General features: G+C 33.7%; 1 protein-coding gene across 1 annotated transcript in view; it reads right to left on the bottom strand.

The window, feature by feature from the left end:
• LOC111143941 (alkylglycerone phosphate synthase) overlaps positions 1-18,938 on the bottom strand; it is a 135,916-nt gene that overhangs the window by 56,009 nt on the left and 60,969 nt on the right. The window contains exons 8-10 of the mRNA XM_022497980.1: positions 16,994-17,074; positions 8,032-8,157; positions 5,655-5,763 (exon numbers count right to left, since the gene is read on the bottom strand). Coding sequence (XP_022353688.1) covers positions 5,655-5,763; positions 8,032-8,157; positions 16,994-17,074 — 316 coding nt within the window. The remainder of the gene's footprint in view (positions 1-5,654; positions 5,764-8,031; positions 8,158-16,993; positions 17,075-18,938) is intronic.

Genomic DNA, 18,938 nt, shown 5'->3' with positions numbered 1-18,938 from the left:
ATAGAAGCAGATTTCCCATTATACATCCTTAAAACCTTTTGAATTTTGTACATCTGTCCATATTTTAATTTTGTGCATGTAATTACTATATTCAAAAAGTTTATTTTAAAATATATATACCTTTACATTAGCAAACTTCTTTTAAAATTCTAATTCTACAGTGGAAAGTGACCATGCCTTAAACTTCTGCCTACCTGTATTGCTTCCTATGTAGAGTAGGCACTCTCAAGTAATAAAACCCACCATAACATTATAAGTGAGGTTAAAAAAAAAAAAAAAAATTGTAAAGTGAAACTCTGCATTATCACAAGGTTAATGAAATGCCCAAACCAAGTCTCTGCAACTATCCAGCTATGAGTCTACAGGGGGTCCCACTGTGAAAGCAAAGTTACCCAGGTCTCAGAGAGCAGCTTCCATTCAAGTTCCATTCAAATTAGCCCATCACAAATGGATATATCTAAATTCACTCAATCAAATGGCTCATTTCTGTTGTGTTTTATTATATTTAATAATTCTTTTGCTTTGGGAATGTTATGCCAGTGGAATGATATAAAAGACTTGAATTATTATACCTTGAATATATGTACAATATATCACTTTATACCCTTATATTTTAAATCTACTTTATATAATTGCTTATAAATAATTCCATGGCAATATGACATCACAGAGGCTTATACATCATTCACTTTTCTGTTTCATCAAAACTACACTACAATAAATTTAAGAATTTTCTAATCTATAATTTTCAAATACAATGTTTCTTCTCAAGAAAACTGAAAGCTTCACGTGCTATTTGATATAAAATGCAAGTATTTGCTTAAAGTAAATAAATTCTTTTGTAATTTAACAATATACTTTCAGGTGACTTCAGGACTAAGAAGAATGTAAGTCATTTGACTCTGAATCTTCCCCCTCTCTCTCTACCTTCCCCCACCCCAAAACATAAAAATCAACAAGAAACAGAAAACCATAAATAATATTGAAATAAAACTTTCACCATTACTAGGAGACAAAAAAACCACTCTGACCTTCACATTACTTGTTAAATAGAGATAAAAAGAAAAAATTCCGAAAGACCTACTATAGCCTTCTGCTGCAAGTTTCTAAGGGTAGAAAGTAAGGGGAGGCTTAAAAGATTTTATATGGAAAAACAGAGTATCTGAGGACCTGGAGAAAGCAAAGACAAAATCAACCACAGACACCAAAAGTGCAACAATAACACCAAAATCCTGTACAGGGAAATCCATAGCCCTGGCTATGGGGAGGGGTCTGAAAATGGGAAGAACTAGAAAGGCATCCTTAGAGAGACAAGAGGAGTATTTTCAGAGAAGCATTATATTCAGAGAAGTGTTGTACTCCTTGGAGACAAAGTAATGATGGGAAAGAATGAAGTAAGAGAGGGAAATTAAAGATCCTATAGAAATAAAAAAGAAGACATGCCATGCCTTCTCCCACCAAAATACCACCATCCACAAAACAAGTAGCACAAGAGAAGGAAGTAGCACAGGAAAAGACATTCCCAAACTAGGAAACACTTTCTAAGTAATAAATAGCAATAGAAAAAAGCAGACCAAATCCACAAAAACTACTAGAAAAAGACAAAATGTAAATAAAAGCTTTTCTGATCATGAAGTCTCTCTCCTAAACCAACCATGATCCTGAAAAGAAAACAGTAATAAACATCTCAAACTGAATTAAATATTGCCAAGCAAGCCTTTGGGGATATTAAAAATAAAAAAACCAAACCTGAATCAGAAATACAATCATCAAAAGTCAGCAAAAAACAAGAAGAAATGAAATGAGAGATGACTAATGTCAGGAAAGAAAAAGAGCAGCAACAACAATAAAACGACATATAAAAAATGAAGGCTAAATTATAAGGTATCCAAAGGAGAATAGAGAATAGATTCAAATGAAGACTTGATAAAGGGCACTAAAGAAGAGCAGGAAAATAATGAAGGGAATGAAAATGAAATAAAGAAAAAAGCTGGGGAATAAAAAAGGGTTAGTCACTCCCTGAAATGCCAAACAAACACTGTCAAGCATAGTATAATTGGTGTCTCTGAAGAAGAAAAATCAAAACAAAGGGGGGGAACCCCTAACCCCTAATATTTAACAGTAGATCCAAAAAAACTTTCCAGAAAGAATAAAAGATGTAAATGTAAACATAGAAAGGGTCCACTGGGTGCCATGTTAAACAACACAGAACAATCAACTCTGAGCTATAAAAGTAGTAGACTTCAATAATTAAAAAATCCTCAGGACACTCAGGCAAAAAGATGGAAACAATCCACAAAGGCAAAAGAACTAGCATTAGATTTCTTTAAAGCAACATATAAAACCAAGCAACACTGGAGCAGCATTTTCAAGAATGAAGGAAACAAAGTGCAACCCATGGACATTATAACCACTCAAGCTGTCTTACAAGTGTCAAGGTCATACAAAAGGTAAAATTACACAAAAGGACTGATAATAAGCATTTCACTTATTTCGACATAGAGCAAAGACGAAAACAAGGGTGGGTCATAGGCTTAAAAAAATAAAAATGTAGTTTTAACCATTTTTCAAATGAAAGAACGAATTATTTTGAGTTACTAGTAAATTTCATATATAAGAAAAGATGTAAAGCATTTCAGAGGCTTTGACTATTATAGTGTCTAAAATGGAAGGAAGCTGCTAATTGAAAAAAATCATTACGAAAAATCCGTAACACAAGATAAAAACATTAAATTCAACATGGTTAGTCACATGTAGAACTTAGTAGGATCAGAAAAATACGTTCTAGGGGCACCTGGGTGGCTCAGTGGGTTAAGCCTCTGCCTTCGGCTCAGGTCATGATCTCAGGGTCCTGGGATCGAGCCCCACATTGGGCTCTCTGCTCAGAGGGAAGCCTGCTTCCCCCTCTCTCTGTCTCTGCCTGCCTCTCTGCCTACTTGTGATCTCTAACTGTCAAATAAATAAATAAAATCTTTGGAAAAAAAAAAAAGAAAAATGCATCCTTTAATGATAATGCTTTCAAGGCTATCATGAGATAATTTTAACTATAGCAAAAAAAATTTTTTTTTAACTTGAAGAAAAGTATATGATTCACATTTAAGGCAGAAGGTAATTATTAGATGGCTCAAGACAACAGATAAAAATACATATTATGAAAGAACATGAACTTGTTGTGATGAGTACCAGGTGATACACAGAAGTGCTGAATCACTATACTATACTATACTCCTGAAACTAGTATTATATTGTATGCTAACTAGAATTTAAAAACGTAAAAAAAATAAAATTCTAAAGTAAAAAATAAAATAAAAAAGAATATGATTTCACATAAATTAACTTTCTCAATCATGCTGTCTCCCAGCCTGCATTAAGATGACTCTATATCCACATATATTGGGATGGGGATTAAGGACTATACTTGTATAGACTATACTTGTAAAGACCACTGATGCCAAAATAATAAATAGCAACAACAGTAATAAACTTAACACTTGTTGAGTATTTACTAAATGCTTATAGACTGCTTATCATAATCTCATTTAATCCTCACAAAAGCTTATGAAAATGGTTTCTTTTTATTATCCTCATTCTATAGCTGAGAACACTGGCATAGAAAATTACCTAATTTACACAAAGTCACAGAAATTTATGTGGTGGAACCAGAACTGAAATCCAGATCTGAAAGATTTCATCATTCATGCTCCTAAATCATTTTACATATATGTGTATAATAAAATCTCATTTAAATACAGTAATTTGCCCTAGTATATGTTTAATAAATCATATTTCTTTGCTTCCTCTATTATGAGTTTACCTTCCTTAAATTCAGAAAATAATTTATTATTGAGAGAGGTAGTCTAGTCATTTAGATACATTTTAAACTATTTTAAAAGACATAAAAGACCAAATTCTCTCTCCAGTTACCCTGTAACCCTTACCACTCTACCCTAGACTTACCGCCTACTACACTCTTATAGCTATCTTATGTTCCTGTTATACTGAAAACCCGGCAGCTTCGCAACGCAGAGATGGCTCTTTTCACTTTAAGTCTGCCCACCTGCAGTTCTCTCTGCAGGGCAACTCCCTCACCACCTTATTCCGTCAACTCCTATCAACCTTCAAGGACCACTTTAGGCATGGCCCCTCTGAAGAGGTCTTCTTAAGCACCCATTAATATGAACTTTGTCTGTATTTCTCCTAAATTTACTTCTAATCATACAATTTATCATACTATATTATAAAGGTCAATTGTTACCTGTGTCCCTTCAGTGTGCCAGAACAGTACCTAGCACCAAAAATTTTTAAAATACTAAGCGAAGGGAGAAAAAAATGTCTGATATAGTTACTTAAAAAGATCATTTATATTTACAGAGTTGACTCCAACTATGTATGCACCAAGAGTATAATTAATAACTCTCAGTTTTAATACCTATTTGTTACTCAATTTGACACCAGGTGGCAAAAGGTTATATATCTTAGTTTACTTTTGGATGATGTGTTAGTATTAGAAGTTGCAGAATATTTACCAAAGAACTATATTATTTTAAGGGAATTTAACATTTTTCTCATAAAAATGTAGTTCTATTTTTCCACAGAAGACTATACTGATCAGAAAAGAAATAAGAAAGTAAACTGGTGAGACATCTTGACAAAGTTTATCATTGATTATCATGAAAAAATATTTAAGCTATATCACTGCTCATCAAATCAACAGTTGACCTCTAACATGTCACTGAGACATAGTTTGTTGTATTTTCCCTCCTCGATGTTTCTATCAAAAGACAGGACTGATGTCCTATCATCCTAGTTTATTATAATTGCTCTCTCATCCATGAATACAGCTAAACATTTCAAAAATCTCTTTTTTAGCTTGTACCATCTTCTAAATTAGTAATGAGTTCCTCCACTAAGTTAGAGACACTTGTTTTATCTTATTTCTCTGAATTTAAGGGATATCCCTCTCTACTATTCTAAGAATTAAAAAACACGACTATGTTCATCTTATCCATAACATTTACCTCAGAACAGTTAGTTTGCAAAATAGAAGGTCAGTTTTTTCCTGATCAGTACAGCAATTAAATGTGAGATAAAGAACTACATTCTAATCAACCCAGCGTTAAGTAACCAAGCAAAGAATAGTAAATAGTTAAAAAAAAAATACAACATACGTTTTAAAAGATATATAAATCAACAGGATTTTAAATTCCACTTCTTCAAAGAATCAAATAGCAAGTAATAAAAAGTACAACTACAGAAAGGCAAGACACTAAGACAATACTTTCTCAGCTCTTTCCCACTGAGAAGTCAGGCAAGGTTAGAGAATACTATTATATATAAAATTTTAAAGCAAACCATTTTAAATCTTAACTACTCTTCCTAAAAAACTGTAAAACAAAAATAAAATACCAAAAAGGCTAACTTATCTCTAAAACTATAAAAAAACCAAAATGTAAAAGGACGTTTAATAAGATGTTCTCATAATAAAAACTTTATGAAGTACTAAATTAAAGTAATAAAACTTAAAAAAAAATCACCATTCTTTAAATATATAAAACGTGTCTTTCTTTCAAAGATCTTATATCACAATATCACAGATTTTCACAAAACTGAGTCACTAACCTGTTATTTTTTGTAATAAATTTAGTTATATTTACCTTCAGATCCCATGATGAAGTGATGGATATCAGGGCCTGTTGACATACGAGGTCCTTGACAGCTTTTTTCTATTATACCTCTAGGTGTTACCATTTTTATATGAACCACCTGTTTAATACAATACATGATGTAAAGTCTACATATTTGTCAGTGAATGTTGTGCATGTGTGTACACACAACCATCTATATTTATTAAAAAAACTCTACTTTTAAAATAATAGATTAAGTGATAAATGGTGACACCCTTCAGAATTCTAATATCTTTTAATAATTCTTAGACTAAAAATAAATTTTATATAACTTTAAAAGAAGAAAAAATCATTCTAAGATTGTTACTGATTTGGGTATGTTCATCACCTTAAAAAAATGAAAAGCACTTTTCTTTAAACCAAATTTAGTCTAGGATTATCCATGTGGCAAAAAACTAAAGGACGAAAAAAATAATGATCATATTTTAATAGGTTCATTCTTTTACTTAATTTTGAATGAAACAATATTAAGCACATCAAGCTGCTTCAATGCTTAGAATTCTAAGAAAAAATTTACTCTTGCCTTATTCCCACCCTCAATTTATCTACTTTGCCCACTTAGAAGAAAAGAATGAAAAGAATGAAGTATTAATTATAATCAGGTAAAAAATGGGATGAAGAGGGAGATGTAGTGATTGAACTGAAAAGAAGAAAAGATAGATGCATGTGATACAAGTCTCACACAAGTGAGAATGTAAGCATACTCGAGGGAGAGGGTCACTCAAAAATAGTTCCTGAAATTTAAATCAGGAAATAGTTAGGTGAAAATCCAACACATTTTTACAACAGCTTTTTGACAGATAAACAAAAATAGTCTATTTATTATTTAAGGAAATGAGCAGAGGACATCAATAAACAATTCACAAAATAGAAACCAAAAATCACCAATGAAGACATTTTAAAAGGATACATTCACTGGCAATTAAAGAAATAAAAAAATTAAAAAGACAAAAATATAAATAAAGGGTCCAGTGAAAGAAATAGTCTCATAGTGCTAGTGGGAATGCCAATTGGCACAAATTTCTACAAAACATTTTGGCGATAAAAATTCAAAGACTTAAAAAACATATATAAATGTCTTGATTCAACAATTCAAGCCTTAGGAACTTCCCCAAAGTGATTAAAGATGTATACCAAGGAAATTACCAAAGAAGATATTTTCCTCTTTGTTTCCTACAATTTTGAAATCAAGAATAACTTAAAATATTCACTAATTGGGAATTACTTTAATAAACCATGAATTACCAGTAAAAGAGAATTATACACAGTCTAAAAATGATAGTGTATAAATACATTTGTCTTTGTTCTTTTACAAGTTAATATATTGATAACATAGTCTAAAGAGATTAAACACAGCATGATCCTTTTTTGTATCAAAAGCTAGATACACACATGCAAATAAGCACATTAGGATATATGCTTATAATCTGTGGTCCTTAAGGCTCTCCAAAAAAGGGATAAAATAAATTACATGCTTTAGCAGTACTAAATGTAGCAGTCTATCACATGTTAACTATGATAAGGTTTTTAATAATCCAATAGTAAAAGGATCAAATTCTCTCCTCTGAAATTGGATGTTATTTTATTTGCAAAAGGAAAAATGTGATTTCTAAAATATCCTCAATTAAAAAAAAAAACAGGATAATGTGAACATTTTAAGTGTTTATAATATACACTTATAATAATTCCATGCAGTGAATATCATTATTCTACTTTACAGAAGAGGAAAGAAGTTTAGAAAGGTGAACCAATTTGTACAAGGTCACACAACTAATTACTGGAAAAGGTACACATGGAACAAATGATATCTAATCCCTAGTCAGAATGCCCACAGTTATACTATTACCACACTAACTCCCAGAACACTGGCACCAGATCAGCTAAAATAAAATGGTGTGCACATAAACCACTACAGGTCATATTGCCACCTACTAGAACCTTTTCAATTAGGCTAATTCCATAGAGAAAAAAATTTTTTAAGAGAAGTAAGTATAAACTCTCCAAGGCAAGAGTGGCAATGATGAGATCATCTAAATAAACGGACTAAAACCTTGGTGGACTTGAAGACTGAGGCTCCATGAGGCTTATAAAATAATGTTTATATATTTTATAAGTCAGATACTATGAAGCATCTATAAAGCTGAAATATCAGTCACTTGAAAAGGAGCACCTGTAAATAATGACCCCAGTGGTCTTTAAACTGCTTCTATTACACACAGTCAACTTCGCTATAATCAAAAGGGGTACACTTTTGAGAAGACCCTACCATACAACTCTAAAAAAGGCTTTAATCATTTTATAGTAATATACTAATCAATTATAACATAGTAACCAGAAAAAAATTTACCAGGTCCTCAATATTGCCATAGATATTCTTCTTCATGCCCGATGCCCGAGTAGAAACCCATCCTCCCACGGTGCTGAATTCCAGTGAATCTGGTTCATGACCTGTACAATAACCACTTTCTTTAAGCTGAAAAACAAAAAATGTAGTATTTTACTAGTGAAAATCAGGCTATTTCATATAGCATTCAACACATTAATTTTTTTCAGTGTTCCAAGATTCACTATTTATGCACCACACCCAGTGCTCCATGCAATCCATGCCCTCCTTAATACCCACCACCAGGTTCGCCCGCGTGCCCACTCCCCTCCCCTCCAAAACCTTCAGTTTGTTTCTCAGAGTCCACAGTCTCTTATGCTTCACACTTTAAAATTTCCAAATGTCACTGGTATTTGGACTCATTAAAACCCATATTAAAAAAAGAAGTACTTTTATCATGCTCATCCAAAAAATTTTTTAAGCTTTTGCCCAGTGGAAAACTTTATAAAACTGAAAAATGTGGACCAAAAGACGTACTTGCTAGCCAATCTTATTCCTTTCATCCTTTTAAAATAAAACCAACTGCCGTCCCCACTTTTTTTTTTTTTACCACAAAGAGATAATTTAAATACTTACGGAGATCAGATTATGTTTAAATAACTGCCAACTTCACCTAAACACTTTCAATAAATAAAGCACTTAATCTCTTGTTTTCCCTACCCTAACATAATATGCAGCAGGCCTGCAGAAAATCTAAGCAAATTGCCTGTACTTAATTCTCTCAAGGAGTCATGTGTTTTAATGTACAGCCATCTGGCTAGGTTTCCTGCATGTAATACCGTCATTTATTTGTGATGCAGATCATGCATTCCTGTACATTAAATAGTCACTTGTTTCTCATTTTTCTATATTAGCTTGGCTTTGCCATCTGCACAGCACCTGAAGTTGAATGGATGCCCTTTACTGCAACACCACCAAAGCCATTCCACTGAAATCATTTTAAAGACTCAGGCATCTCATGTCAAAAGCTACAGACACCACCATCTGCACACTCACTGTCTACTGCACTCAAGCCCATCAATCTGTATTGACTATTTTGATAGTCATCCAGTTAAGCAACTGCTTCTATTTTTCAAGTAAGCCATGCAGAGATGTAGAATATGTCAGCTATGTTTGTATCTGTAAGTATGGTGTAAAAGTTGTGATCCAAACTGAGAGAACTTAATAAGTTAAACATAATTTGTTAGCTTTTGCACATAAGCATGGCAAATTATCTTTTCTAACATTTTTGCTAGAAAAACAGAATTTAAAAAGATATCAATTATTAATAATAAATTTCACTAAATATTCAAGGTGTTTAATTTTAAGAAATTACTAACTACTCACAAAGAAGTAGCTTAAATATATGAATGAACAATTTAAAATGAAGATCATCAAATTGCTATTTTATAGTTCTTCCTGAACTCCCAATCTATATTCATATTATTTACTCTCAAAAAAGACTACTGTTACCCAATTTTTCTGAAATTAGCAGAAAAAGGAAAAACACTAATAGAGCACTTAGATATCCTAAGCACTAAACAGTGAGTTTTCATATATTCTGATGACAAAATCTCCACATTACCTACACCAAAGCAAATTAAATCTAAACTACTTCTGTAAGTATATCCAATGTTACATATAATTTGCCTCTTATGCCTGTAGGTTTACTTCATTACCTTCCTCATTTATAAAGTGGCTGCCACAAGCCAGGAATTATGTAAAGCAATGAAAATGAGGATATAAAAAGAATGGGGGAAAAAAAAGACAGTCTCTATGCTCAAGGACCTCGACTTAGCACACCATTTTAAATTACTACTTTGTTAAAATCTGACTAACTTCCTACTAGGTAAGTGAAGTAAGTGTAATGGTTAAGAACCTGAACTTGAAACTTGCCATTTATGCTTGCTAGAAAATCTGCACGTTACAGTACACTTATTAATAGGAAACAATTTTTGGCATATGGTTGGGTGCTTAATAAATGGTATCTATGACCACATACATTCAGCCACTTTTTCTTCTAAAGGCTGTGTTTTGTTTTTGTTTTTAAGATTTTATTTATTTATTTGAGAGAGAGTGAGAGAGCACAAGAGTCGGGTAAGAGGCAGAGGGAGAAGCACACTCCCCGTTGAACAGGAAGCCCGATGTGGGGTTTGATCCTGGGAGTCTGGGATCAGGACCTGAGCCCAAGGCAGATGTTTAACCAACTGAGCCACTCAGACACCGCTTGCTGTGTCTTTGTTAATGCCATTAGCTGCTGGAAAATCTGAACAAAGGTTTACAGATTTAACTCATATAGTTAATCAAATATCCTTTTTTAATAAAATAAAATAACCTCTCCTCTCCATCTATATCCCATAAAACAGAATAAGAAATTTATCTTACTCATTTCTGTACTCCCATTCAATATTAAAACAACAAATACTTACTATGTTCTAGGCATGAGACACATCACTAAGAGCAAATTCTAAATTGCAGAGCTTGTTATTATATAGAAAGAGAAGGAACTGAACTTAACAAGAAACATAATTAAATAAATACAGAATAATTAGAAGTATAAAGGAAAAAATTAAAAGTGCAGCAGAGTCATTCATCCAAGTTCAAGTAAAAGGAACTAGATTTATCCTCTCACATGAAAAAAAAAAAAACCCTGAAAAAATATAAGATACTAAAGTCTTTAAATAACTGGACATGCGGTAACAAAGGGCTATGATCCCTTGAGAAAGCAAACAAAGGAAGTGAATACTATGAATGCCCCTTGCTTATGCTCCAGATGGTGATACAGGGAAAGAGAATCCAAGCACAACTCTGGCAAACACTGTGTGTGAGGTAAGGAGACTGAGTCTGAAGTTGTGGGAAACCAAAGCATATAAAATTCACAAGAGAAAGTACTGAAGAGAAGAGAGCAGCAAAGAGAGAAAACCCTGGAGACTGGCAGAGGGTCCCCTTTAAAGTAGTCAGCAGAGTAATGAAAAGCACATATAAGTGAGGAAACTACCCAGGATGAAAGTTAAAAACAATGCAAAGGATTAGAGAAAAGTACTAGCACTCATACAGGGCCAGAAATCTGTTCCCACCAGCCTGACTTGGAAAATTTTTCCTTCACAAAGCATGAGATAGAACATCCAAGATGGTCATTCCTCAGTAATGAGAAATGATTAGTTTTAAGACTGAGCACTGCTTCTGAATCCACCTAAAAGATCACAGAAGCAAGAACTAAAGAATCAAACTATATCCAAATATCTATATCCCAGAAAAAAAAGCTCAAGAATATTTATAGAACTGAAAAACATCCAAGACCTAACAAGATGATATTCACAATGTCTGGTACTTAATAAAAAATTGCTGGGGCACCTGGGTGGCTCAGTGGGTTAAAGGCTCTGCCTTCGGCTCAGGTCATGATCTCAAGGTCCTGGGATCGAGCCCCACATCGGGCTCTCTGCTCAGCAGGGAGCCTGCTTCCCCCACTCTCTCTGCCTGCCTCTCTACCTACTTGTGATCTCTCTCTCTCTCTCTGTCAAATAAATAAATAAAATCTTAAAAAAAAAATTGCCAAGTGTACAAGGAAGCAAGAAAACACAACCCCTAATGAGGAAAACAATATTATGAGGTAAATAATCAAAACCAACCCAGAACTAACACAGATGTTAGAATTAGCTGACCAGGACATTAAAACAGTTACTTAACTGTATTCCATATGTTCAGAGTAGAGACACAGAAAATATAAAAAGACCCAAATTAAATATCTAGAAAAGTAAGAAATACAATGTTTGAGATAAAAAATATACTTAGTGGGGTTAAGAGCAGAATATATTCAGCAAATAAAAGATTCGTGAACTCCAAGATGTAGCAAAAGAAATTGAAGAAAAAAATGAGAAGAGCAGCAGTAAGCTGTAGAACTTCAAACAGCCTAATATATAAGTAAACAGAGTCCCTAAAAGTCAGGTGGGGGAGGGAGAGTCAGATAATTGAAGAAATAATAGCCCCAAATTTTCCAAACGTGATGAAAAGTATAATCGCACAAATAAAAGAAGCTCAACAAAGCCCCAGTGTAAGAAATACGGACACAAAAAAAACCCTACACCAGGGTCTATCACAATCACATAACTCAAAGCAGTTATAAGAAAATCTTAAAAGCAAAACAGAGGGCAAAAAAACCCACAGAATGTACAAAGGGACAAAGATAAAATTTATAGCCAGAAACACTAAAGTGAGGTAACAGTGAAGCATTATCTTTATATTACTGAAAGAAAAACACTATCAACTTATCATTCTATACTCAGTTAAAATACCTTTGAAAAAACAGAAAAGTAACCTTGAACTATTAAGCAATTAAAGCAAGACAGCAGGACACATGATTAATATACAAAACTCAATTGCTTTCCAATATACCAACAAGCAACAAGTGGAATTTAAAAATAAAAACATAATGCCATTTACATTAGGCCCACCAAAATGAAATACTTAGGTATAAATCTAACAGATACATTACAAAATCTATAAAGAAAAGTCAAAGTTTTAAATAAATGGAGAGATATATTCCATGTTTATGGAAGACTCAATATTATCATGATGTCGGTCCTTCCCAAATTGATCTACAGATTCAGTGTAACAAACCCCATCAAAATCTCAACAAGGTATTTACAGATATTAACTGATTCTAAAGTCTATATGGATGGGCGCCTGGGTGGCTCAGTGGGGTAAGCGTCTGCCTTCGGCTCAGGTCATGATCCCAGGGTTCTGAGATTGAACCCCACCATTGGGCTCCCTGCTTAGCAGAGAGCCTGCTTCTCCCTCTCCCTCTGCCTGCCGCTCTGCCTACTTGTGCTCTCTCTCTGTCAAATAATTATATAAAAAATCTTGAAAGTCTATATGGAAAGGGAAAAAACCCAGAAGAGCCAACACAATTTGAAAGGTAGTCTTTTCAACAAATGGTGCTGAAATAACTGGATATCCATATGCCAAAAAAAAAAAATGAACTTCAATCCATCCTTTACACCATACATAAACATTAACTCAGAATCTTCAAAACTCATCAGAGACTTGAATGGAAACCAAAAACTATGAAACTTAAATGGGAGAAAATCTTTGTAACCTTAAGTAAAGCAAAGATTTCAAGATATGACAGCAACACCATGAAATATAAAGTAAAAAATACATTATGGAATTCACCAAAATTAAAAAGATCTATTCTTCAAAAGACTGTTAAGAGACTGAAAAGACAAGCCAAAGGCTGGGAGAAAATATTTGCAAAGCATAGATTGGCAGAAGGACTTCGATCCAGAATATGTAAAGAATTCTCAAAACTCAATAAGAAAACAAACAAACCAATTTAAAAATTAGAGAAACAACTTTAACAGATACTTCACCTTTAACGGATGACAAAGAGCACTTGTAAAGATCACTAGACACTAGAGAAATACAAATTAAAATCACAATGAGATACTATAACACATCAAGTAGAATGACTAAAACTTAAAAGACTAACATTAACAAGTACTAGAGAGGATATAGAGAAACTGGAATTCATACACAGTGCTAGTGGGAATATGAAATGATGCCCTGTGGGAAAATGTTTGGTAGTTTTTCAAAAAGGTAAGTATATCCCTACCACTTGATTTAACCACTTCATTTCAAAATATCTACCCAAGAGAAATGAAAACATATGTCCATACAAGGATTTGCACATGAATGTTCACAGCAGCTTTACTTGAAATAGCCCCAAATTGTAAATAATCTAAGTGTTCATGGATAAATGAACAGTGGTATAGCTATACAATGCAATACTACTGAGCAATAAAAAGGAACAAACTAATTGATACATGCAACAATATGCATGAATCTCAAACTAATTATGCCTAGTGAAGGAAGCCATACCCTCAATCCCCCCTCAGAAAGAGTACCTGATTAGTTTTCAGTAAAATTGTAGGACAATTAAACAAATCTACAGTGATAGAAAGCAGATCAACTTCCAGAACTGTGACACAACACACTTATGTTATTTAAAAAAAAAAAAAAAGGCAGATCAGTGATTGTCAGGGGTGGAGGGTAAGGGTTGGGTGGAGAGAATCATAAAGAAGCAAGAGGAAATCTTTGGGTTTGGTACAGTGTTTACTATTGTCATTGTGGTGATGGTTTCATGATTGGACTCATGTATCAAAACATATCAAATTGTATCTTTAAAATAAGTGCAATTTACTGTATGACACTTCTACCTCAATGAAGTTACTCTACAACAAATCCATAATTGACATGTTAATGACCTCCCTTAAATTGTACACATAATAAAATCAACATAATTTACAAACTAAAAAGAGATTAAAACATGTGCTACCCAACTACAATCTTTGTGTCATTTTAAAATTTCTAGAAGGAAAAAGCAGGATGTTTTAAGCTGGTTACCTCAGCTTATTAAGAAACTGAAGAGTACAGAAGTTTAATGAGGAAGAACTTGAACTGGGATGAAAATGGCTGTAGAAACTACATTACAGTTTACTGGAGGCAAAAAAGAAAGTTCTATATTGGCATTTAGGGAAATGAACTAGTAGGTAAAATATCAGAAGTTCCCCAGTCTAGGAAAATGTCATTTAAATTTCAAGGAAATATGTTCTTTGAATTTTAATTCTAACCTTTCAAAAAAAAAAAAAAAAAAAACTTGAAAAGGTTAAAATACTCCATCAAATGCTATAATAAAAGAAGATATAAAATTAGAGACATGAAAGGCCACCCTTTGTTATAAAAAAAATTGGTGTGTTGATAGTACCTCATTCAGATATAACAGAAAACTAATATAGGATTTTTACAGTCTTTTTCATTAAGTACTATTATTCTGCCCACCTAAGTTCATTATATACTATAATAATTAACAAATCTATTACCTGGGTTTATATAAAACCTTGGCTTATTGAAGATCTTTAACACTGCCTCAACTAATTATTAAACTAATTGTTAAAGATCTTTAACACTGCCTCAATTTCATTCCAGTTCTATCTTAGTGCATAAATCAAAAATAAAGATAATAGTTTAATAATTTTTTTCAAAGCCTTTCATCCAGAATTGGTCAGTGGCATACGATTTGATTCAACTTTTTTTCCAAGAAATAAGGAAAAAGACAATAAAAATAAGACCGACAAGGATGTCTTGTCTGTCTCTGTCCCACTCAAAGGTAGAAGAGAAGAGTCTCTATAACTCACGTTGAACAAAGTGGTCACTATATCACCAACAAATTAAACTTTCTAATTCTGGTTTACAAAAGCTGAGTTATAGTCATCTTGACCATGTCTGAGGAAGTTGGAAATACATTTTAATAATTATCTGCTTAGAATGTATGAAAGGAACCTAAAGTTTTCCAAGAATTCTTCAGGATCCTAAAAAAGTGCTACAAGGTCTCCAAGAGTTTGACTAATTCATGAGATGAGCAGTTTTCAATGAAATTAGGCATTGGGGCACCTGGGTGGCTCAGTTAGGCACCTGACTCTTCATTTTGGCTCAGGTCATGATCTCAGGGTTGTGAGATCGAGCCCTGCATCAGGCTGCACACTCAATGCAGTCTGTTTGAGAGTCATCCCCCTTCCCTCTCCCTCTGCTCTTCCATACCCCTCCACCCCATCCTCTCTAAAATAAATAAAATCTTAATAAGAAAAAGAAATTAGGCATTGAGAAGTTAAATCAATAGCAAATATCGACATCTATCAGTTCATCCAATTTATCAACTTCTGAGAGTTCAATGTCCTCTATGTTCCTCCTTGCTCAATTCTTACTCATTTATTTAAGTCACTATCAGCTCTTGCCTGAATTATGCCAGTAACCTTTAACCATCCTTACGTGACCCCACCCAACCTCCATACAGGAACTAGCCAGAACTGCCTGAATACAGAGGTAAAGTTCAAACTTCTAAAAGGGACTTTATAAGGCCCCGTTCTAATATGATCTGTTCATGTTTCCTGGCTTCATCCTTTACCACTACTACACATATTCCCATCCAACATAAATACCAAGAATGTGTATTCTCCCATAAACACACACTAGACTTCAGCCACACTCAGCTGTCTGCAGGCCCCCCAAAAGCAACAGCTGCCCTAAAAGCCTCTGCACTTGCTGCTTCCTCTGACTGGATTGTTCTCTCCGCTCCCATTTTTTGCTGACTTTCACCCATGCTGAAGTCTCATTTTAAATGCTGTGTTCCCTGTGATATCTTCTTTGTCCAATTCCCTCCCTGCTAACCCTGTCTGATGAGCTATAACACCCTGCATTCAGCCTTCCCCTTGCAATTCTCACTCTGAATCATAACTGTCTATTTACCTAACTTTCTGTTATAAGATAAGCTTTCCAAGTGTAGGGGTTGGGGTCTTATTCACTACTATGTCCTCAGTATCTAGCTCAGTGCCTGACCCACAACGGAAACTGAGCAAATCTGTTCAGAGAATGTGCTGTAAAAGATACTCCATTCATAAAGAGGACACAAAGCAGGGCGCCTGGGTGGCTCAGTCCGGTAAGCGCCTGACTCTATTTTGGTTCAGGTCATGATCTCTGGGTCATGAGATCAAGCCCTGAGTCTAGCTCTGTGCTCAGCAGGGACTCTGCTTCAGATTCTCTATCTCTCCCTCTCTCTCCCTGTCCCTCCCCCCACTTGCTTTCTAAGTAAATAAATCTTTAAAAAAATAAAGAGGATACATAGCAATTTTGAAAATCTTTTTTTTTTAAAGATTTTATTTATGTATTTGTTAGAGAGAGAGAGAGAGAGAGAGAGAGAGAGCATGAGCACAGGCAGACAGAGTGGTAGACAGAGGCAGAGGGAGAAGCACGCTCCCCGCTGAGCAAGGAGCCCGATGTGGGTCTCGATCCCAGCACGCTGGGATCATGACCTGAGCCGAAGGCAGCCGCTTAACCAACTGAGCCACCCAGGAGTCCCGCAATTTTGAAAATCTTAATTAAAGAAATAACATACCTGTCTTTCCAACTCTTGTCCTGTGATACCAGCCTCCACATGAGCTGTCAGATTGTTCTCATCAACCCAGAGGATTCGATTCTGTTGCAAAGGAAGAAAAAAAGTCTCATCTCCAACATCTAATCCAAACATTTCATCCAAATGTCTATTGACTTTTTCTGAGGAAATATAACTTCCTAACTCAAGGAAGCAAGTGACAAGACAAAAAACTAGCAAACAGGGTTACCCATGCTACTACACTACCCGTATATCCCAGACTACATAACATGACAGATACAGTAACAAAGGCAGTATATTACACAGGAGTTGGTTTAAAACACAGACTCTGTCTTTATTCAGGGATTAGTTTGAATTAAACTCTACCGCTTACCTTAGCCAAATTATGTAACTAAGTTTAGTGTTTCCTCATTTGTAAAGTGTGAATAGTAACAGTACTCATAAGGCTGGTGTAAGGATTAAATGAGATACTGCACATAAAAATTTAGCATACGGGGGTGCCTGGCTGGTTCATTTGGTGGAGCATGCAGCTCTTGATCTCGGGTTGTGGGTTGGAGCCCCACGTTGGGTGAAGAGATTATTTAAAAATAAAATCTTAAAAAAAAAAAAAAACCACTTAGCATACAAAGTTCCTGGCATTCTGCAAATACTCTCTGCACTACTATTAATAGTTAATAATCATATGTAACTTAAGAATATCAGAAGATGGCCACTGTGAGAGGAGAAAAATTCACCTAAAAAGACATATGAATATACTAAATGGCACTCCTGCTTTGTTTTTAATCCCAAATAGGACCAGGACAGAAACAAAAGCATACCCCTGCCTCCTGTTGAAAAGAAGGAACTGAGTATGAACTGGCTCAACTTACCAAATGTAAGACTGCTCAAAAAATGTTTTTAACATTCTTGGTTAACCTATTTTTTTGTATATATGAATCTTCGTGAATTATTCACTAAATAAATTTTAAATTTATATTAATTTTTATTTAATATTATTTTCAGTATTTATATTTAATATTATTTATTTATATTAGAACTATAAATTATTATACTTTAATATAAAATTTATATTATAACATTGTAATATGAAGCCTATACTATAATACTTGATATTATTTACATTAACTATTTAATATTATTTATATTAAAATTTATATTACTTAATATTTGTTTATATTAATTTTAACTTCAAAATTTAAATTTATTTCTAAATAAATTTTAAATTTTCAAAACAGACTTCTTCCCCCTTCTATCTGGCTGAGCAATCAGATTAACATATACACTCTTCTTCTGGATCCCAGGGAAGCTTTCTTTGCACTTTGATATCTTCGATTTCATGGCAATAACTAACACAGGTAAGTTTAGCTAATAATAAAAAGGAAAGAATACAACAGACAATATAAAAACTGTCTACCTATATTTCAAATTTGCATACAAATAACTGTACTACTTAATTCACAGGATTATGATAAACATCAAATAAGGTGGTATATGTGAATGTATTTTCTGTTTTGTGTTATATAAAACTCTCATTTTAATTATACTCTCACAATAAAACAATAGTAATTTTAATATAACCAAATCAGTCTTTTGGTTCTATAGTCACTAAACAAAAGGACATATTAAACTGAAGTAAAAAGACAGAATTCAGTAATCCATTGGTACCTTATAATAACTTACACACATCTTCTCCTCTAGTAGGCTGGCTCTTAAAGAGATTACGTACTTGTGCTAATTATATACTTTCAATTTACCAGGAGCCCAAACATATTTTTGGTAGGAAAAAAAAAAACTGAAGGAAGCACAGAAAAAAAAAAAAACACCACAACCCTTTATAGGTACTCACAGAAAAGCTCAAAGAAATACATAGAATACCCTATTATATCCAATATACACTACCCAATACAAGTTAACAATAAAACTTTGAGACCAATAGGCCCTAGTATTA

This window comes from Enhydra lutris, unplaced genomic scaffold (genome assembly GCF_002288905.1).
Source record: "Enhydra lutris kenyoni isolate GAN:26980312 unplaced genomic scaffold, ASM228890v2 scaffoldscaffold1, whole genome shotgun sequence".
Classification (NCBI taxonomy): domain Eukaryota; kingdom Metazoa; phylum Chordata; class Mammalia; order Carnivora; family Mustelidae; genus Enhydra; species Enhydra lutris.
Note: the sequence above shows the minus strand (reverse complement) of the source record. Positions and strands in the feature narration are given on the sequence as shown.